The sequence below is a fragment of the Symsagittifera roscoffensis genome, chromosome 5 (assembly GCF_963678635.1).
Source record: "Symsagittifera roscoffensis chromosome 5, txSymRosc1.1, whole genome shotgun sequence".
NCBI lineage: Eukaryota > Metazoa > Xenacoelomorpha > Acoela > Convolutidae > Symsagittifera > Symsagittifera roscoffensis.
Genome location: NC_087066.1, coordinates 38,397,879 through 38,420,569, shown reverse-complemented (window position 1 = coordinate 38,420,569; position 22,691 = coordinate 38,397,879). Strand labels below are relative to the sequence as shown.

At 34.6% G+C, this 22,691-nt stretch overlaps 2 protein-coding genes and 1 non-coding gene across 4 annotated transcripts in view; 1 reads left to right on the top strand and 2 right to left on the bottom strand.

Moving 5' to 3' along the window:
• LOC134846886 (protein chibby homolog 1-like) overlaps window positions 1-22,691 on the bottom strand; it is a 270,708-nt gene that overhangs the window by 181,996 nt on the left and 66,021 nt on the right. The gene's annotated exons all lie outside the window — the stretch shown is intronic.
• LOC134846884 (synaptic vesicle 2-related protein-like) overlaps window positions 1-22,691 on the top strand; it is a 39,778-nt gene that overhangs the window by 1,395 nt on the left and 15,692 nt on the right. The window contains exons 2-9 of one of the 2 annotated variants that reach the window (XM_063864297.1): window positions 729-880; window positions 9,417-9,601; window positions 10,370-10,441; window positions 10,850-10,974; window positions 16,261-16,450; window positions 18,884-19,039; window positions 21,773-21,864; window positions 21,979-22,064. In XM_063864297.1, the coding sequence (XP_063720367.1) occupies window positions 729-880; window positions 9,417-9,601; window positions 10,370-10,441; window positions 10,850-10,974; window positions 16,261-16,450; window positions 18,884-19,039; window positions 21,773-21,864; window positions 21,979-22,064 (1,058 nt within the window). Of the gene's footprint in view, window positions 1-728; window positions 881-8,260; window positions 8,428-9,416; window positions 9,602-10,369; window positions 10,442-10,849; window positions 10,975-16,260; window positions 16,451-18,883; window positions 19,040-21,772; window positions 21,865-21,978; window positions 22,065-22,691 lie in introns of those variants that run through there. The other variant, XM_063864298.1, reaches the window with a different exon arrangement.
• Window positions 17,707-17,780, bottom strand: Trnai-aau (transfer RNA isoleucine (anticodon AAU)). The gene has a single exon. It is a non-coding gene; the product is annotated as a tRNA-Ile (tRNA).

The following is a 22,691-nucleotide window of genomic DNA, read 5'->3' as shown; positions in this document are numbered from 1 at the left end:
ATTTCGAAAATTGAGATTTTTTCTGTTTACTTGCGTTGAGATTTTTTCTGTTTACTTGCGTTCAATGACTTTTCCAACTCTCTGTTGGCTGTTTTAACAACATTTGACAAAGTTTTTCTGAAAGGTAGCGATTCTTTGAGCTCAAATGAAAATAAATTTCACTTCTGATAATTTTTCATTAGAATATGGTAGTTTAAAATTTGTCATAAACGCCAATTAGCTGTATCAAATGGGCGAGATATCTCCTGTTTTTTTAATGGAATCCAGCTTTTTTTTAAATTCGAAGAAATCCGGCTTAGAAAGCATTTCGAATTGGATTTAGACTAATGTATTGTCGCAAAGGATGCGTTGGTAGGTGCGAAATAATTTATGTTTGTTCTTCAAAATGAGTGTGGGAATGATCTAAAAAGCTGGGGAAAATATACATTCAAAATATTTTTACCCAAAACACAGAACAAAAGATAATAAAAACCCTTATGGTGTTTTAGTTTCACGAAATGGGTTTTAATGAAAAAAATATTCATTTAGCCAATTTTCTCAAATTGCGTTGTCCTATCATAAATCGTGAAAGGGTTCTTTAAAAAGTTATTTTTTCTCTCTTGGTTTTGAAAAAAATTGGGCACTATTTCTGTCAATCCAATTGCTGGAAAACTTTCTAGGGAGCATCGAGCATGTTAAAATGGTAATTCAAACTGCGTACAGTAGACTCGATTTTTCCAATCATGTAGAGTCGATGCCGCCGTCCAGATCACAACAGGGGGATGTCTTCAGATCCAGAAATCCTATTCTGAAAACGACAGCCCCAGTCGCAACCGCATCCTAGAGGCCAGACTTGACGGAGGTGTAATATATGACACACCTAGACACGAAGATTGTTGCGGTGAGTTACTTGATAGTATTATATGTGATAGTTTCGGCAATTGTACGTATGGCAAATTCAATGGCCAAAAATGGTGGTATTTATATGATATTTTGATACCAAAAATGTATTCATGTTTTTTGTGTACTTTATGCCCGTCTTGTATTCTTTAACATTAGTAATGCGTATAAAAATAATGCGTGTATTACTTTTTCGGTTCAGTTTTTTTATGCTTGAAGTTCAGTGATATTTTACAGAAGGCGCACCAGCTGCCTATCCAGCGAGACAATTTGATTGGCGTAAGATATATCAAATTGATTAAAGTATTTCTTTCTGTCTGCCGTTATTTGATTTCCAGCGAATAAAATGGATGCGATGAAATTCGTATCCAATGTAAGCGGTATGTCTCTGATATGAAATGCCAAGTTTTGCAAACAATGAAGATTTTTCATGCTAATTAAAAATCAATGATCGTATTGAAGACTAGGTTTTGTAGATTTTTTGTTTCGTTTTTTTTTTGAAAAAGTAGCAAAAGTTATTCACGCTCAAATTTGATATTCAGCGGTTTGTTTTGATTTACTTTTCAGTTCATATCAAATTGTGTTGCTCAGAGAAAGGCAAGTAGGGCGCTTTAATTACAATTGTGCACATGGGCTAAGAAACGTAAACTTATTGAAGTTTCGAAAAAAGTTTTTAGATTTCCCAGCGGAATTAAAAAATCTGCAGTGATCCAGTTTTCTCAAATTGACAAATTGAGCTAGTACATATGAAAAAAGAACAATCATAAAAATATTTTCAAATTTAAAGAGCTTTATTATCATAGTAGTAAAAAGAAGTGATTTTTTCGAAAGTTGTTCAAAATTAAGTCAATAAAGGCAGGAGTTGATTATAAAGGAACTGGGTTGTTAATTGATTTGGTTTTTTTCGACTATTGAAAATGGGAAGGAACTTTGTATTCAGGTTTTTGAGTTTTTTCTTTTTTTTCCACGAAAAAATCTGCTAACACAATCATCGGAGAGAGTTGAGTGATATGTCGTAATAAAGCCCTTACAGTCATGATTCGAGCGGCGATAAAAAAAATTGAAACATTTGTATGGAGAAAAAGCGGATTGGATTTTTTGGTGTTTCGTTCCAATTCGAGCGAATGAAGCGAGCGATCAGGCTTACAATAGATTATTTGAATGACTGTAGCTTAATTTGAAACGTAAAAGTTTTGGAATCACACGTTTTTTTTGTTTGTTTTTGTTTTTTTAGTCGTTTTTCTACATGACTATCGAATATGCCTAATCTGCAGTTTTTTTCTTTCAGATCATTTTATCACACCACGCTGAAAAAACGACGGTGATTTGAAAAAAAAAGGGATTTTAAGACTATGGTCGGACAATTCTGTGCTACTTTCACAGTAACCGGGTATCCTTGTGTTTTAAAAATGTTTTCTTCAACATAGGCTGTTTTTTAGGGATTCATTGACTAAAACTATTTATATTTGATTGCCCTCGTCTGAAACGCTCTGGTGTGGGAGTATCGAAATGTCATAAGTTTCAGCGAAAAAAAAGAGGTTGAAGGTTTGTTATCGAATAATTTCGTGCTATTTTGTCTAAGTTTTTACGCTACGAAGCTTGTTCTGATTTGGTTTTATTTCTTAATAATCGAGGCAATATTTCTTTGCTATTATTAATATCAGCCGCATTTAAGTTTTTTTTTGCTTTTTTGAAAAGTTTGCGAAGAGTATGTGCATCGCTGTGTTGAAGCAGCCAAAACATGTTATTTTCAATGGTCTTCTGTTTTTTTTTGCCAAAGAAACATGCGCTTTTTTGGGTTGACAAGGTATTACGACGTTTCAAAAAATTGGATGAAAAGGAAAAATTGTTAGATCCTCAAGTCAAATAAAACTTAAGAATAAGTGTCCTGAAACTTTATTCATAGTGTTTTTTCTTTCAAATAATCGTAGTATTTTACAGTCATTCACTTTTTTCACCCAGTTTTTCTCATTTTTTGCAAAGTTTTTTGCGCAAAAATTATTGCAATGTTTGTCTATGAGGATCTGAAGTAAAACGTAAAATTTGACCTGTGGTCTTCTTTGTAAAATTTTGGTGATTTTTGTCAATTTGCTGCACTAAAATATGCGCTATTTTATGAACTTTTCGTTAGTGTTCAACGTGTGAGCGTAACTTATTTGAGCGCGGTGAGTTAAACCAAATTACAAAGTGATCTTGTACTTGTTTCAATTTATATTGAGATGAGTCAATTGGTCCCAGTTGTTTCAAATCCAAAAGCCTAATTGTTGTGATAAACTTATTAAATAGAGCAATGAAAATGATCGCTTGAATTTTCGAGCAAACGAAAGCAATTCTTTACGTCTGAATTTCAAGTATCAAATAGAAATGACTGCAGAAAAAGTGAAAACAATTCTGGATTCAGCGAGTTCAGCGATGTTAAAGAATTATTCCAACTATTGATTGTAGAAAACAAGGAACTTACGAAATCTGTTATTCGGCTACAATCCAGTGTGCAACAGCTTAGTATTAAAACGAATGAACTCGAGAGATATAACTCCAAGGACTCAGTGATATTCAACAACTTGCCCCTGGGAATTACTGGGACTTTAATCGGAGACGTATCATGTTTTTGTTCAAAAGTTCTGAATATATCGGTTACAGAAGACGGTCTCAAGGCTTGCCACCCTTTGTATCCTGTTAAGGAATTCAACAGACCGCCTCCAAGTATTGCGAAAGTTATACGATTTGACAAAAAGAATAGTCTGGTGAATCGAAAACCTTTGCTTTGAAATTTCGTCAACCCGTGCAACAATAAACTGGTATTTATTAACGAAAGTTTATCGAAACGTAATTTGGGATTGAAAATTGAAGCTGAATCGAGAGGCATGATTGTTTCTACATGGAATTCTACTCCTTTTGTGAAAGTTAAAGATATCGGAGGAAATTTTAAAAACGTCAAGGTGGATACTATGGAGGAGTTGGAGGGCCTAAGCAACACTGCGGTTAGCAAAGTCAACACCATCAGGTCAGCTAAAACTAATTCGGAAATTTTGTAAATAAGGTTTTGACGGACAATATACTACCGGCTAAAAAGCGTTTTCGCTTTCAAGTTTCACCAGCGCCAGCATCTACAACTAACGAAGAAATGCAAACTCTGAAAAGTGAATTGGTCAAGCATGTGGATGATGATAATGCCTTATTGGATTTCATTAAAGGACTCGTAGGCGGTACTATGCAGTAATATTGAACAATATGTGATGAGTGAAGTACTTTCAACATACAACTTAACTTAACCTTAACTCAACCACTTAATTTAATGCCTTAATTTTTGTTGGACTTGGGAAACTTAATGGAGGCAAATACTGGGGGAGTTGAGAACGTTCTTTTTCTTGACATAAGATCACTTAGAATACATCATGACCAGCTTTGTTTTTGGTTGATTCACTCAAGAGAAAACCTTTAGTTATAGCTTTCTGCGAAACATGGTTGAATGAAAATGATTGTTTGGAAATGTTTCAGTTGGATGGTTATCAGAAGGGGTTTTTAAAAATAAGGAAAAAAAGGGGTAGTGGTGTAGCTTTTTTTTGTGAAAACGAGTTGAATTTATTCTTCAAGATCTGAAATCAGATTTGGAATATCTAGCTACAACTATTTGCAGCAATTTAACTACGTTTAATATTTGCGTTGTCTACAGACCACCTGATCACACGTGTCTAAAATTTTTGGAATGTCTGGATACTCTGTTGAATGAACTTCGATTTTTAAAAGGAACACCTACAATTGTGGGAGATTTCAATATTGACATATTTTCGAATGATAAGAAACCAGAACTTTTAAGTTATTAATTGTTTCTGAAATCTTTTAATTTGGATGTTTTCTTGAGTGAACCAACCAGAGTCACCAAGTTTAGTGCAACCTGCATTGATCATTGGATATCAGAAGATTTTTTTCCAGTGACAGTTATTAAATCAACAATTAGCGACCACTATGCATTGTTTGGTGAATTGCCATTTACTATCGCTAAGGCTGCTAAAACGGTTTATTAAGCCAGAAATGTTGAAATACTGAATCTGAATCTACTGAACCGACAATCTACTTAACTGTTATTTCTCCTACATATCGAATTGGAAAAATTGAGCGTAGATAATTCCGTGAATTTTAAAATTCAGTTTTTAATTCGGTCAATGATCAATGTTTTCGATGGGTTTTGCCCTTCTAAATTAAAAACTGTGCAAAAATAGAGAAACTGCGCATAAAAGAATGATTACTTTTCCCAATCAAAAAAAAGTTCAAACAATTGAGGAATGAAACCAAAAAACAAATTGCGATAGAAAAGCGAAAGTTTTATGACAATGAATTGGGTAACTCTAATGATTCAAAAAGAATGTTTCAAGTTTTTATTAAGTTTTGTGGAAAACAGAAAACTAGTTCAAATAAGTTAGAGGTGAATGATTTGAATATCGTTTTTTGTAACCATTGGACCTGAACTTTCAAATAAAATTGGGGATTTCAAATATGTTGATAGAATCTCTCGCAATTGCGAGACTTTTGTTTTCTTTCCCACTGACATTGACGAAATGGCAAAAGTTATTGAGAATTTAAAAAACAAACATTCGACTGGTCATGATGGATCGAGTAATATGATGGTTAAACTTTATGCACCAGTCATTATGAAGCTCATGGTTGTTTGCTTTAATGAAGTGTTAATCAAAGAGACTTTTCCTGATATTTGCAAAATTGCCAAGGTAATTGCTTTATTCAAAAGTGGAAGTGACATTGATTTTAATAATTACCGGCCATTTTAGCAAAGTTTTTGAAAAACCTATTTACCGACGAATGATAAATTTTTCACAGAATTTCAAAATACTTTATCCTGAACAATTTGGGCTCAGACCAAAACACTCGTGTACATGCAATTACACGGATAACTGAATATATGCGCAGAGTTTTGGAGCAAAAAGATTATGGAATGGCCCTCTTTCTGGATTTTAAAAAGCATTTGACACTGTTAACCATGATATTTTAATCATTAAATTAGAAAAATATGGCTTTCGTGCAAAGTTTTAAATTTTGTTACAGAACTATTTAACTAACAGGATACAACATGTGACTGATGGTACCATAAATTCGTCTTTGGAAAAAATAACTTGTGGTGTGCCCCAGGGCTCAGTTTTGGGTCCTTTATTGTTTTTGATATATATCAATGATATTTCAATTATTAATGAAGTAACTGAAATAAGTCTTTTTGCTGATGACACTGCAATTGTAGGTTCTGGAAAAACACCAATGTTTATAAGAGACTTCAGCAAAGATGTCCAGAGCATAAATGACTGGTGAAATGTCAACAAGCTATCGATTAATACAGACAAGAGTAAACTAATGGCTTTTGGAAAAGACCTATCAGATTCCAAAATTTCAATTGCTGGCCAAACTATGGAAAATATGGATAATTTTAAGTATTTGGGTATCGAAGTTGACAAAAAACTAAATTTTAATAATCAAAAGCGGTTTTTTTGTACCGAGGAAGATCATACTTCTCTAAACAGTCATTAGTTAAGTTTTACATGGCATATGTGATTCCGATAATTTCCTATAGCATGATAGCGTACGGATGTACTTCGAAAACAAATCTTGATAGAATTTTTTTGACAAAGAAAAAAGTTTTAAGAACCATTTTTTTCCTTCGTAAGTATCATCATGTGTCCAAGTATTTTCCAAAATATCAGTTGCAAAATGTGCATGAAATGTTCATCAGCCAATTATGTTCTGAGGCAATGTTTCAGTTCTTAGAAGTGTCCCCCTTAAACTTTTCAAATCTTCAATCAAGAAGGATGGGTAGACTCACGCGCAGGGGTAGTTTAGGATGTTTGTCACTGCCTTTAAGAAAAACAAAATAAGCCCAAAGGTCGGTGTCTTACAGAACTCTGAAATGTTTCAACTTTTTGTTGTCAAACGATTTATTACCCCTCAACCTTAACGAATATTCTAACAAGCAAAAGAAAGATTTTTTCGTCAAACTTAAAAAAACATACCTGAATGACAATCGATTGCTTGTTGACATGCTAATAGGATGATTATATGTGGTATCCAAGGGTGCAACTCTAATAACTCTGTTTTTGCCTTCACTTATTTACCTAGGTTTCCCTTGGGTTACTGCCAGTTGGGCTGTACTGCCCGTACAGTAACCCTGATGCAGTTTGTTAGTTCATTAATGTTCTCTAAACTGTATCTAAATTCAAATTCATTGTTCCTTCTAGACTCAAGTTTCATTTTTCAGTACTTGTTCGTTTTTGCCTTTGCTTTTCATACAGTACATTTTTCTGCAATGTCTCCTTAATTTCAATTGTGCCTTTTTACACTATTTTGTCGTCTTTTTGTTTGCGTCTGCGGCAACTTCGCCTTTGTATTAAACTTAAACAGTAGGTTTGAGATATATCCGCCCAAGTCTGTGTGAAAATTGTGTAAGCCAAGAGGCCATGGATTAGTGGTATATGTGCGTGTTACAATCATGTGGTTTCCTAGGTTTTCATCTTTTTTCTGAAGTTGATTTTCTATCAAGACACTATTTTGTGTTTTCTTGGATTTCTCCTTCAGGCCGTTTCCTGAGCTGCTTCGTATTTAACATTTTTTGACTTGTAATTTCAATTTGCAGCTTTGTCTTTGTGTTACAGCAAATAATTTGAAAATTACAGTCAGAAATTTTTTTGGCCTTTCAATTGTCGATGAACGTAGTGAAGACACTTATGTAGGTGGTGTCTGTTTTTTCTCCATTTTTGAAAGGGTGAAGTCTAAAACTTCAATCAAGCTCAAATTTGGTTTTTCGCGCGTTGACTTTTTTTCTTTTCAAGTCTAATTCAATATTGTTTCTATTTCAAGTTTGTTTCAAGTTCAAGGCCACTCACGTTCTCCAATATAGAAAGTTCACTCGGCGCCGCTAGAAATTAAAAATGCGGATTTTATTTTTCAGTGGAATGAAAATACCCACCGACCAATTTTCTCAATTTGGGCTAATTTTATCAAAAGAAGTTTTTTCCTTTATGAACAATCTACTATCTCTATCTCTAGGCTATGTTTTGTGATTTGGTTGTTAAATTGATTTTTTGCTATTTCCAGCATTTTCTGAAGCTCTAATTTTTTATGCGTATCTTTTGATCTTTTTTATATAAATAAGCGCGCATGTTTCCATTAGCTTAGCACTGATACTATTATTTTTTGATGCGCTATAAAACTGAAAAATGGAGTTATTGCTTCAAATTCAAACTATTGGTTTTTCCACCGGTTAGTCTCAAGTAAACTGCTCTGGTTGAACTTATGTAACAGATGGCGGTTTTTCAATGGCTCAAACTGAACAAATTACTTTTTGTGTGTAGTTTATCAGTAGAGCTAGTAGCTATATTTTAGTTTGAATTATACCACCGATGCTCGCATTTGATCTTTTTTACTTGGTTGTACAAAACATGTGCCTCCGTTAGTTTGACGCATAGTTTAAAAAAACTAAGGCACTTTTATGTTTGTTCTATATTCTCTCATTAAAAATGAAGAATTACCAAACTAATGGCGAGTCAAAAGGTTAGTTGTTTTTCCCTTGGTAAGTTTTTACTACCAAAATTTCAACAGAACCTCAAAAAAACTTAATTTTTGTCCTATTGATCTCTCTTGCCTCGTTTGCAATTGCCCAAAATGGCACCTCTCCCTTTGCTAGTATTTGACTGACTTTTTGAATACTAGATTTTTTAAAGAAATGCTTAAATACTAGATTTTTAGGAAAGGAAAAATTTTAAATTTGATTTTGATTTAAGAGACGAGAATGGTATCTTATGAGATAACCGTCTCAGTCGCAATTTTGTTTTTGATAGAATAGAGTGTTTTTTTTAGACTTTTGTTGCTGCTTTTTGCATGTGAAGTTCTGAAAAATTTCTACTTTATACACGTAATTGTAAAATCGGAAGGTTAATTTGGCTACGCCTATATTTTCATCGTATATTTTCGTTATGAGTTTCACCAATAAAAAATTCAATATTGTTTGTTTGTGAGTGTAAAAGAACGAAGTAATTCTCACTTGTACAATTTCTTTTTAAGTTAAGTTGCTCTTTTCCTTTGTTACAAGGAAGGCAAACTCCTCTATAGAATAGCAAAATAAAAAGGTCAATTGAGTATTGATTGATCTAGTTTTCTCTAAATGGGATAGTTTTTTGAAGTTTTTTGAAAAATATGCCAATCATCAGAGGCGGATCTAGGATTTTCTCGAGGTGGCGGATTTTCAAAAAAAAATCGAAAACTTTGTCGACCTTTTTTTTAGGTCGACCAAATTGATTTTCTGAGCTTTCCTAAATCACTATAAAGACCCCATTTTTACCAAATTTTCTGCGCCGTAGGCAAACTTTTGAAAAAAGGGGGTTTTTAGGTCTTTTTCTGGAAAGTTTTGACCAAAAAATCACGTTTTTTCGGTTTGAAGAGATTGAACGTGATATTATTTTTCTTTGAAAAGTGAAAATTTTTCAATAGTTTTCCTCTTATTTTTTTCGATTTCGTTATTTTACACTTTTTTTTCTGTTCAGAGACGTTCACAGTGGACAAGGCAGTGGACCAACTGGGCTTCGGGCGGTTCCAGTTGTTCCTCAGTCTGCTGTGTGGACTGGCCTGGATAGTGGATGCAATGGAGACAATGCTACTCTCTGTACTCGCCCCCGCCCTCCTCTGCGAGTGGAGACTGACCGCCTTCCAAGAGGCCATGGTCACTGTGGTCAGTACACTCAGATGCTCTTATAGAAAGATGCATAATGTGTTTTTAGTCTAAAAAGTTTCAACCATAAATTGTTCCAGAAATTCAAAGAGCTTAAAGGCCATCTATTTTTGTTTTGAAATTCGAAAGTTGAGATTTTTCAGAAAAGTTCATAGTTGGAAAAGACAATATTTGCATAGAAAAACTTTGTCTTAAGACAATCTGAAAAATCAAATTTGCATGCTTGTAGAGTTGCTGAAAATTGACAAGTTGCTTTTTAAAATTAGTTATGTCTTCTAACTTTTTCCAATTTATCGTAACCAGACAGTAACATCGATTTTATGTTCTACGCATTATAGAGAGTTACACAAAAGAAAATTAAATAACAGAGAACAGAAAATGTCAAAGTACAAGTATGATAGTTGGGTCCCAAGAAAAAGCAAGTACGAAAGATGGGTCCCGCATTTTTTGTGAAAACTTCAAAAAACCAATGAACAAATGCGAACCATGTTTTCGAAGATTTTAAGGCCTAAAAAATTTTCCTCACGGACCCATCTTAATTTTTGGGAACCAACTATCACACTTGTACCTCACTTTTAATTTTGCATACAATCTTGAGTTTTAAACCAGCCTTGAGTCATATCTTCAAGTGTAAATTAATGTAGCGTCACTGAATTCTAATGGACCATCATAGTTTTTGGCCATTGTTTTTTTTTTGTGAAATTCCCCCGAATTTAGCTTTAAACTGAAATCTGGAATTATGAAAAATTTTTATTTGTTTTTGTTCAGACTGTGTTCACGGGGATGTTTGTGGCGTCTTCCTTCTGGGGAGTGATAGCTGACAAGTTTGGCCGCAAATTTGTAAGTGCTTCTTCAGTGTAAAACTTTTCCCAAATAGAACGAAAATTATAACATATTTATCAGTAGGCTTTAAAACGTAGATAGAGCTAAGCAATAAACTATATAGACTTCATCATAGTAGTCATATTAAATACGCGAAGATTCATTTTTATCACCGAAGAAGTTCGAAACAGAACCTGCTCAATACAGATATTGATTCTTTTTCTTTAAAACCAACCAATCTCTCAACTCAAATAATCACTTTTATGTTTAAGGACTTTGGTTGAAGCTGGTTTTTATCTCAACCTAAATTTTGTCGTAACAATTAAGGCAATGTGAACAAAAAATGAAAATGTAAAAAGAAAAATGAGGAAAGGAAAAAGTAACTATTGAGCTTTTTGTATTGTGCCGGTGTGTCTTTTATTTCAGAGTCTGGTGCTGTCTTCCTGTCTGACATTTTACTTTGGAGCATTGACTGCCTTCAGTCCAAACTTTTATTGGGTGCTGGTTCTCCGAGGCCTCACAGGAGCAGGCATCGCAGGTGCACCTCAGGCGTAAGTAAAGTACAGTCAAGGCTCTGAAAAAGGTCACTGTTGGAGCATCTGCCTCCTCAGGGTGGGACCGGCTGCGGCGAAATGGATGACATCTCTCTCCCCCACGGTTTGTCCTGCACTGAGCAGGAACGGGGGCTAATTAAAAAAAGGTTCTGAGATAATGACTGAAAAGAATTTTTTTTTCGTGGTTTCTTACTAAAAAGTCGAAAATTTGTTCACTCATAAATATCATTACAAAGTTTTTTGCTAATTGGAAGTCACATTACGCGCGAAAAATTGTTAATGAACTTTAAGCTTTTTTTTGTTTCTTTTAGTTTTCAGATTTGCCAACGCAATTCAAAAATTGTGTCAAGATCCAAACTTTTCTACTTGACTTAGTTTTAGTTGAAATAGCAAAACTATGAGGTGATCTATTTGGAGTTTATTTATTGTTTTTAATACTGTGCTGGCCATGTTTGTCATATTTGTTGTGAGCAAGGAGCCAATGATAAGAAAAGAGCATAGTATTAAGGCGTTCACTTTGTAATCGTCAGATCGTGTAATCAATCCTGTGCCCTGGCAATGATAGTGTGTGAGGACGAGGACTCATATGACCTCTAGCTTCAGGTCGGCTACAGCATGCTCGGTTTCGGCTGCAAAATTGGTACCATGCGGAAGTTCTAGTTGCAAAAAAAAACGGACTTTGAGCCGAAAAAGCTTCGCTCAGCAAGTTATTTCAGTCTGGAATGTGGGGAAATACGAGAAACTGACTATGATAACCTTAAATTGTTTCACTTCTTTTGGTTTGTTTATTTCGCGTTCTGATTCTGTTTTTCTTATTTTCAAACGCAACTGGTTCTTAAAGAGTGAGCTGAGAATTGTGTTCTACACCTAAAAGGAAATAAAGGGTTAAACTACTTCCTATAAAAAGTTTTTGAATTATAGGAAGGTGAAACGTGCCTTTGGTCAATAATCTTCAATGATTAGTCATGCTTAGGTCATGAAAACTTGTAAGAACGAGGGAAAAAATCAACAAATTTTTGCTCAATATAAGTGAAAAATTGATTTTTGAGGCAAGATGATCTGCTATTCGTTTTTTCGAAGGGAGATAAAGGAGTTTTTTTGGAAACCTTTTTGTCCATTTTTTGCCGGCTATTCCAAGTAATGATCTCGTATTTTGGTAAAAAAAGTGGTAAGAGTTCAATGTCCCGTGTGGGTCATATCCTCTACTCGCTGTGTATAATGGAAAATGAATTAGGGGCAGGCTTGGTAATTGCATCATGGGTTTCCTGAGGGATACGTTTTAGGGGAAGTCTTTGCAACTTGAATTGATGTAGAAGTCAAGAAGTGAAAGAGAATATGCTGATGGATTTTTTGTCCTATTACGGACTTAAAGAGATGTAAATTGCATTTTAACAAAAAGAATCCATAAGTTCTCGGGTTGCATTGATGGATAATCTTTCAATATTGGTGTGACCTCTTATTCTTGAAGCATTGGTGACACTCGAATATAGGAAATCTTTTATGAATTGGAGATCGAGATTTTTTTTGTTTTCAAAATTGTGAGTGTTTGTTGTGAGTCTTCTGTCGAACTCAAAATGGTTCATCTGGTTTAATTATCAACGAAATGCGGGTGAAAATGAAAGTGAATTGCAAAAAAGGTTTGTTTTTTCAGTGTTATTAAAGCGATTTTTTGGTTGATGATTTCATAGGGCTGTTATGATGAACTGCTTGTTAAAAATATCAGTGGCCAAGTGCACTAACATCTGAAAAGGTAAAGGTTCAGGCGATGTTTCTCGTCAATCGCGCTTGCGCGAGTTGCACTGGGAGCAAGTCAAGTGTTATTTTCGAGTTTCCGCTTTTTAAGATAGTACCAGCCGGGCTAAAGCGTAAATGGTAAATGAAAATGGTGGTGCATGAAGGTAAATAGTACCAGAAACTATTTTAAAAATCATTTTTTTGGTAATTTGTCTCCTAAAAAAGTTGGCTTTTGAAATAAAGATCATCATATTAACATCAAGATTTGATAAAAATTAGTCAGCGAACTCTTGGTCTGTCTGGTTTGCGTTTTGTTTGGTTCATGCTAAACTAACATAGCTGGGATAACAGGTAACATCTGATGTAACGATAGTTTTTCATGGTTTCTTTAGTATTCCTCTTTTATTGGAAAGTTAGTTCACTGAACATTCAAAGGACAGACGTTTTATATTGGCCGATGCCTTAAGAGGCGATCAGGTCTTCAAGAAAAGGTAGATGGTTTGAGAGTTTTGCGCTAGGTCTGCTTTTTGTAATAAGGAGATACTGTCATTAATGACCATAAAGGTTAGTAAAGCTCCTTAATCTTGGTAGAAGTTGATTTTGCCAGCGTTTTTGGTATGACCAGATAAGTATAATCGCCTCAATATCTAGTGTGTTTATCTCGAAAGTTTGCAATACCAGTTGCCGACGTTTAACCCGCATCTTTGGCCGTTAGTAGTATCCGAATGATAGTAAGTGCACCCAGTTTTGTTTGTGAGATCTCGGTTTTTGATTGGGAAAATTATTTAAAAATCGTTGAGGCAATCTTTCAAAAGTGCAGTTTTGGACTTGGAGAGTTCGAAGAAATAAGTATCTTCCTGACTATTTTGATGGTAGTCAATAGAAATTGAATCAATGTTTTAATGATCCTGATGGTGGTCAATCTGCGAATAATAGAGCGAAGGTCTTCGACCATCATACTTTTGCTGTCTCGTAGCAAAACCTTCTTCTACTTATAGGGCATTCTGCCAATGAATTGCTCTCTTATTCATCTGTTCCGATCTGCTCGGATTATTCGTGCGTCGTTAGCCTGGCTTCGTGCGTCATCATTCGTGCGTCATCTAAAATAGCCTGGCTTGCTAGACGATGCAATTCAAGTCAGTTTAAAAAATCCAGTGTCTCTTCATTTTCAAAAACTTTGTTTCGCAATTTAAATCCAGCTTCTCGGATTCGGCCAGGCCCTGTGTATCGATTTTGCAATTGCTCCAAAGCTTATTCGAGATTTTTTTGCGCAGCTTCATCAAAATTAGAATAGAAGCTGAAGGCCTTTTATCTCACTGGAGATGTAAATACTAAGCTTGTTGGTTCAATGCTTCTGGTTTGCGGCACAGTGACACTGGCTCCTAAGAGTATTTCGAACTTCTTTCAAAGCAGTCTTCGTCAGTTTCTAAAGTCAACCTAACGAAAATTAGAGACAACCTAAGATAGCAATCAAAGTTTTCACAAAACTTTTTTTTGCAGTTGAAACGTTTAGGAGTTTTCGAATTGTTTCGAAAGAAAGAATATGATCAAGTTTCCTGACGATTTTTGAAAATTATAATGGTTTAGGGAATGACTATTTCAAGTTTATTTGTTCAAATTAATAACATTTATACACTAAAATGAATATCATTCTAACAAGATAAGGGATTGTAGTAACGCAAGAGAACATTCGATAGCATTTTTTTCTCGCGTTGAAATCTATTAACAAAATAATGTAAGAATTTATATCTGTATTTAATAGAAAAAAAAATTAAAATATTTTGGAAGTTTGCAGAAAAATGCCTCAATCTCTGCTGCCATTCGATAACCTTAAGTTGTTACACTCCTTTTGTTCGTTTTTTTTGCGCTTTGATGCTGCTTTTTTATTCTCAAAAGCAACTTATTCTTAAATAGTGAATTGAGAATTGTGTTCTACGGCTAAAAACAAATACTTGGTATATAATAATGGTGTATACAGCTGAAAATGGTACATATTTGGTGCGTTTTTAATATGATCATACTCTGAACTTTCGATCGGGTTATCAAATACGGTGCTCTTTCCGCTTTAAAAATACGGTACCCTTGATTTTTCAGTTAAGGAACATCACGTTCCTGACACGGGCTAAGCTTAAACAGGCTGGATAGTCTTCCATTGATCTTATGTCAATCGCAGAAATCACAATAAAAGCTGAACAAATTTTGGAAAGAAATTTGGCCGGATTTTTTGCATATCAAGTAAATCTAATAATTTAAATCGGGAAATCAGTTTTTAAGTTATGGTAAATTTAATTTGAATTTAAGTTAAACACAGTAAAAAAAACTGTTTGCAGAGTGTCAATGACATCAAGATACCAGAAACAAAACGTTGAGGCAATTCTATCTATATGGCCTGAAAGCTGTTTGATATTTAGAATTTTTTTTAAAATATGACGTTTTTGATAAAAATTAAGCCAATACGAAAGACCCGGATCAATGGGTAATGTTTTTTTCATTTTTTTTTCAAGTATTTCCATTTATATCCATTTTTTGATTAATGGAGAAGGTAACTTTTTCTCGATTGAGCCAATAAATTCAAAGTGAGCTTAAAAAGAAACGAAAGTCGAACCGCGAGAAATCAAGTCTGAGTGTAATTATTTTTTTGGCTTTCATGATTTTTTTCTCAAAAATTACATGACCGAGAGAATGTCCTTACTTCGCCCACCCACTCTAAATTACTCAGTAGAGCTAAAGATCATAGTGTAATAGCATGAATCGACTTTTTTCCAACCTAAGTAGCAAATAAAATTGCTCATTTGATGGCTATTTTGCTATAATCACGATCTGTAGCGTTGAAATTTCATATCGTATTTAATCTGCTTTATTAGTGGCTAGTGTTTGACGATTGTTAGGCGACCGTGGCACAGATGGAATGAATTGAGATTTACAAACGTTAACTTCATTAACAAAAAATATATGGTGCCAATAAGCACCTCCACATTTTTATGAAAGAGGACTTCATTTTTAGAAACAACAGTTGATTTAGAAAGTACACTTTGGTTCAGTTGATTCAGGTTAGTTTATCAGGAAAAGAGTCAATTAAACGTAAAAGTAGTGTCTTCTAAATCTTTTTCCTCGACCTATTGTTCCTTAACCTTCTGTTTTCTGTTTTTTTGCTCCGATCATTAAACCGGCCATCGGCATTTCCTTTTTTTGCATTAAAATTAATCTCAAAATTTTTTTTGGAGTTCAGTCTGGTTGCTGCGTACTATTTGATGTTTTCAAGTATAAATTTCTTCCATCTGCAAGTTTTGTTTATAGATATTGCTTCTTCCATATTAAACCAAATCTAAAATTTAGCTTTTTGAGTATTAATGAACGTAAAGAAGACATAGGCTGTAATTTTTTTCGCTTTTTTTTCTTCGGGATTGAGTTTTAAAAGCTGTTTACTCTCAAATTTGATTTTTCGTGGTTTGACTTAAATTTTTTTTTTTCATTTCATTCTCCATGTTTTCGTTGACCATTTTCCAACTGTGTGTTGGTTATGTTCATAATTGGCTTTGTGTATTTTAGAGTGACGATCTATTCGGAATTCCTGCCGACTGTGTACAGAGCTAGAGCCATTGTGCTACTCGAAGTGTTCTGGGCATGGGGAACTATCCTGGCTGTCACCCTCGCTCTCCTAGTCATGCCCGGCCTCGGCTGGAGATATTTTGTATTCTTCTGCGCACTTCCTGTATTAGTCTTCAATCTACTATGCTATGTGAGTGCTCCATTACATGAGTTTTCCATTACATCACCCCAATGCAGTAACAAAAAATATAGCCCTCTGCACTGTAATTTTACTATTATGGGGGGCTATAATTTGCTGGGGTGGCTATTATTACGCAAAATCGCCTCCTTTCGGCTCTTTTGTAGTTCCACATTCCTGGCAGTGTTGTGTAAAACTTGTGGCACGTCCCATAATTTATACCGGGGTATAATTATAATAGTTGGGGCCCTTAAATTTAGATGGGTTCCTGAAGGGGCTTGAATTTTAGGTCTTGAAATCTTCGAAAACATGATTCGCATGCGTCGGTTTACTTGTGTGTGTTTTCGAATACATACATGCATGCTTTTACATCATCATACATGGCGAACAACTATCATACTTGGTACAAGTGTGATAGATGGTTCCCACGAAACTAGCTGGGTCCCTAATGTACATCCGGTGCCTCGATATTTCCAATATATTTCTTCAGTGATGTAAGTTAAAGGATCGAGTAAGTTATCAGAAATGTGGCAGATTAGAGAAAGTTTGAGAAAGAGTCTTGAAAATGATCGATCGGCGTCCATTGATGAACTAATTGCTAGTTGTGATATGGGACCCCTCGGCTCTTTTCCACTTGCCCTCACAATTTAAATTTCTTAGTTGTAAAACTTTTTTTGGCTGAATGCATGATCTCACAATATAAGGTAAGAAGAACAAATGCGTTCACAAAAGCTGAGTTGTTCACCATGCAAAATTTCAATACATTATGACTACGTAAAATTATGGCTCTTCTTCCTCTCCCCCCCCCCCCGCACCTCACAATATGTAAGTTAAAGCATACCCCCTAATATGTAAGTTAAAGACAATTATGAACAGATTTGTTCTTCATACTTTACAGCGTAACATCACGCATATAGCCGTAATAACACGTAAAACAAACATAAATATCGATATTTTGAAAGGTGGGGGGGGGGGGGGAGTGGAAAAGAGCCACAATATGTAAGTTAAAGCGCGTCAAAATTTACTAGTAAAATTTTGCAGTGGGGGGGGGAGGAAAAAGAGCCAAAATTGTTTTTCAGTGAAATTCAAATGACGGGGAGTGGAAAAGAGCCGACCCCTCTGTCACATTTGGTTTTTAAAGGGACCCCCTTATCACATTTTAATTTTAAAGGGACCCCCGCTATCATACTCATACCTCTTAACCAGTTTACTTACTTAATTATAACTAAAATTTAAAGCCTAATTTAAATTACCTAATTGTCCAAAAATGGTCCCAGAGAGGCTCGAACTATCGACCCTCGCGTTATTAGCACGATGCTCTAACCGACTGAGCTATCGAACCTGACCTGTATTGCACAGGTATTGCGAGAATTCAATATTTCGTAAGTCAATGTCATTTGTTATGCAGGTGATCATAATAATATGCCACAATTTACTTATATCAAACTTGTATTGAGCGAGTAGTTGCTGGTTGATGTTGAGTTAATTGTTAACACACGGTTTGCTCGATCATTATCTTTTAAAAGTACCTTGCGCAATTGCATTCAATAATGTGAATATCACAATGTACCATGTATATTCATTTTTATTTTGTTAAACTTCAACCAAACGTTTTTTTTTAATAGGGCGATCTTTTAACGTTCTCTTAGCTATGACCAAAAATCCCCATCAATTCATGGAGTAAACTGATTCATTCAAGTTACATATTGGAAACATATTTATTCGATCGGTCATTGATAACATACCTTAACAAAAACAACAAGGATAGACGGTTGCTCTGCAAGTAGCACAGAAAGTTCCGAACCATCACAAAGAAACTAAAAAAAAGCATAAATTTTCGAAATTGTTTTTTTTTTCAATTGTATTCCCAAAAAACGCGCCTGAATACAAAGTTCCTCCCAGCGTTCAGTGGTCTGAACCTTAATTGTATCTGAAACGTAATTTTGCAAAATTATGTTGCAGTTTTGCGCGATGCTATGTTGCAATTTTTGGGGAACTTGCGCGCCGTTTTTTTTAGCGTGCTGCGTTTTTTGCAACTTTGGCCGTGAGATGATCAGATGCGTGATCCTTCTAGTCTCAACATAAGTTCGAGTCTCACTCTGTTCGAGTGATATTTAAAAAGGGAAAACTGATGCAAGATATGGAAGCGTTGAAAGAGTCCTGTTTATTTTCAAAGTTCGGTTTTCTCATCCAGATGGTTAAAACAATTTTTGACTCTTTTCCACTCCACCTTTTTTTTGCAAAAACGTCAAAAAGCTATTTAAAATGAGTTTTATTGTTGTAAATTATACTAAAGTGTGTCAGTGTGGACAATCGAACAGGCTTGAACATTTTTGCTAAAATTCAAAATTTTTATTTGAACAAATTTTTGACAATTTCCTACTGTAATTTGACGAGATCGATGTGGTGGGTCGGACAAATGAAAAAATATATAATTTTGTTTAGTGGTTGCCAGAGAGTGCCAGATTCTATATGGTATCCGGGGACAAAGAGGCAGCCTTGAAGACCATCCGACAGATTGCCCACTGGAATCAAAAGCCCATGCCCCTGGGAGAACTAGTGGACGACAACGCCTTTGGAAAAGACAAAGACGTTGACCAGGTCTGTTTATCTCCCAAGTGTTATTAAAAAAAGTGAACACATCCATTTAGGGCATTTGGCTTTTTTCGTGTTTCTTTGTCAAGAAAGTTTTTTTCCAAATTTTTTTTTTCGATTTCAATTCAAATTCATTTGCTAAAAGAAAAGCAAATTAAAAGGAAAGAAAAATTTGTTGTGACTGACTATCGTTTTCTGCATATATTTTTTGTCAACTGAAGTTTCAAATAAGTGTTTTTCTACTGATTTTTTTCTGATTTGAGCAAATTTTACCATAATTTAAAGGCCTACTGGAATTTGTAAATTTCCTATCTCTGTTTATGAATGAGCTCCTTTTTATTAAGAGTCAACAACCGCAGTGAAGACTCGTATATAGGAAGGGTAATTTTGGTTTATTTTTTGTTTTTCAGGTCTTAAATTATGTTCGCTTTCAAATTTGATTTTGCGGTTCGACTTTTGGTTAGGAAGGCAAACTCCACTATCGAGCAGCGAAATTGTTAAGTTCACGAAAAACGAAATCGACTGGTATTTTCGAAAGTAAATTTTAATTTTCAGATTTTCCATTGGAATGAAAGTTTTCCTCATTGATCCGGTTTTTACTCTTGGGATCAGCTTAGTGCGTTATTACGAAGCTTCTTTTTTTTCTAACCTAACTCGCAAATAAAAGTGTTCATTAAAAGGGTTCACTTATGTGGAAATTGCATAACATGTGTTCTCTGCTTTTTTTTGTGACTGAGTGGTTTATTGGTACCGATTAAGTTTCCCTGGTTAGTGTGTGAGACTCTTTATTTCTAGGTCGCTGGTTCGAATCTCAGAGGTAGACGAATTTTTGATAATTCGAGGATTATTTATATAATTTTTATCGTGTTCTTTTTATCGTGTTCTGCTTTTTGTCGTGTTCTTGCAAGTGTTTGCGTATCGAAGCTTCGACTCTGTGTCTCAAATCGGGTTGTTTATATCAAAAAATACCAATCAAAAACTTCTTGAAATTTGAAGAGCTTTAAGGGCATATAAAAATCGAAAGTTGAGATTTTTTAAAAGATAAGCCATTTTTTTTACTGTTTCCTTGCGTTCATTGACTTTCCAACTTTCTATTGGCTATTTTTTGTTTTTTGTTTTTTTAGCTTAAATGGTTTTGACTTGTTAAAGGGGTTGGGCGTCTTCGATCTTTTAAAATAGTAAGTTTAATTTTTTTTATGATAACAAAAATGTTTATGGCAATTTTGTTTTCGGCTCAACATGCGTCTTCTTAAGTTTTACTGTATAAGCTGCCGCTAGGTATATGACACTGAATGCTTATTTGACGCTGGCAATTGTGTTTTCCTGAACCTGAACAGTTTTTCTATAATAAATGAAATGTTTCGAGTTATAGTATAGGTTTACAAAATTTTTCATTTCTAATTTAGTTGAGTGCTTCAATAAAGCGAATTCATCGCTGAAGGGTATTTATTATGCAAGTCTCATTTTCATAAGGTCTCCGGAATCGAATGAGTAGTCTAGTGGACAAGCAAGTGCAGATAGTACATACGATCCTTTGTTGTCACTAAGTCTTTTAAGCCTTAATTTCTTTTTCATTCTATTTCCGTATTTAGTGTTATTTTTACCGGTTTGGCTGCAGTGTTTACAAGTTGCAGCTTCATTTTAGAAAATTTCATAAGGAGTTATTCGATAGCAATTTTTTTGCAATATTTCTGAGTATTGTTTATGGAGTTTTTATGTTTTGTCAATTAGTTTTCTATCAGACTGTTATCTGTCTGACAGAAACTACCGTTTTTTGGGTCATTTTCATACTCCATTTTATAGTCCAAACTTTTGAAAACGTTGCTATAGGCGATTAAGAAGGTCTGATGTGATCTAAGATTTTGGTTCAATTTTCTAATTTCATAACCGTCGTGATTCGCATTCCAAAATGGTATTTCAAAAAAATCGCTGTTAGAAACTGGTCTGAATATTTCTGTTTTTCAGAAATTGTTGCAGAGAACGGTTGAATCCTGTTATTTTTCTCTTTTGCTGATGAAACTTTTTTGTTTTCTCAAACTATAAATTGTTAATTTCAAATTTCAACTGCAAAGCATAATTTGAAAACAAATTTAGAATATTTTCAACAAATATTTTTTTAGTAATTCTTTTTAAGCGTACTTGAACGCAGTGACGAAATTTATATGGAGTGACGCAATTCGTTTACGGAAGGCTAATTTTGCTCTCCAATCACAGAAGCCTAAATAGCGCGAAAAAACGTGAAAGAGGTTTCGAGGTTGGATTTCACTATTCAAATTTCCTAGCGGAATAAAAAATTTACCTATCGATCCAGTTTTTCTATATTGGATTAATTTTGTCAGAAAGGTGTCAATTAAAGTTTATTCTGACAATTCACAGAATTTTAGGGCCATGTATTTTCTTCTTTGAAATTTGAAAGTTGATTTTTTTTAAACAAAAAGGTCCTTCATTTGTTTTTGGTTCCCTTGCGTTCATTGTCTTTTTTACAATTGTATAATGGCTATGTTCCATAATAGTTTTGACACTTTCTGTATTTTGGCAACCTTTTGGACTATTTGAGCAGCAACCGGTTTCCTTTTTAAAATTTTTTCGGTGATTCATTTTTCAAAATTTATGTATTCTTTCATTCATGATGATTGTTTCTCATTCTGTATCTATTCGATTCGCTCTTGTGTACAGCATTCTGCCGCATTTTTTTTGAATAGCTGAGTTGGTATTATTATTTTTCTCTATTTCTTCTAGGAAGAGGGAGTTGAAAGTGATAGAAGAGGCACTTTTGGGCAGCTTTTCAATAAAGAGTTCTTGCTAACAACTACCATTCTCTGGATGTTATGGTGAGTAGTGGTCATGCGAATTTCGAGAATAGATATGCGAAAAATTCGATAAAACCGCATTTAGTCCATTAAAATTTTTACATGATGCTTTAATTTTGTGTGGTGTTTTAATAGGTTTGTGGCAGCGGCGTCTTACTACGGGATAGTTCTGTCGACCACAGAGATATTCTCAGAATTGAGCGCGTCAGAGGAGAAATGCGGTTAGTGTCGCCCTTCACTTATCTCGCACAATTTTAAGCAGTTTATGTGAGATATTAGGGGCGAAATATGACACTAAATTTAAGAGGGGGTGAAATAAGGGACCAAGAGAACTATCGCACCCCTAAATCATAATAAAGGGAAGATTGTTCACTTGATTGAAAAAATTATTTTCAGCCAATCAGATTTGAGCATGGCACATGAAGGTCATTCTGCTTGAGCATGTCATTTAATTTTAGCAGGGAGATTGTTCGCTTGATCTTGTCAGGGGAGATTGTTCACTTGGGCCGAAATATGTGCAGAGCTTTTGTTTTTAAGTTTTGAACTAGGAAAGCTACTTAAATATCCCGCCCTCATAGGGAACATAACAATGTGCTTTATAGGCAGAACCCCTGTTATTCTATGAAATCTTTGTTCGTAACAAATAAGTCCCTGGTAGATTTTATCGAAGGAAGGGGACAATTTTTTTCCATGTTTTTCAGATCGACCGCATTGATTTTCCATGCATTGATATTGAGCTTTTTTGGCGCGAGCTTCCCTCAAAATAAGTATATATTTATGCTAAAGGAGCCTTATAAAAAATAGGTCAGCCAAAAACAGAGTCGGTCAGACAAAAACAGACCCCAAGG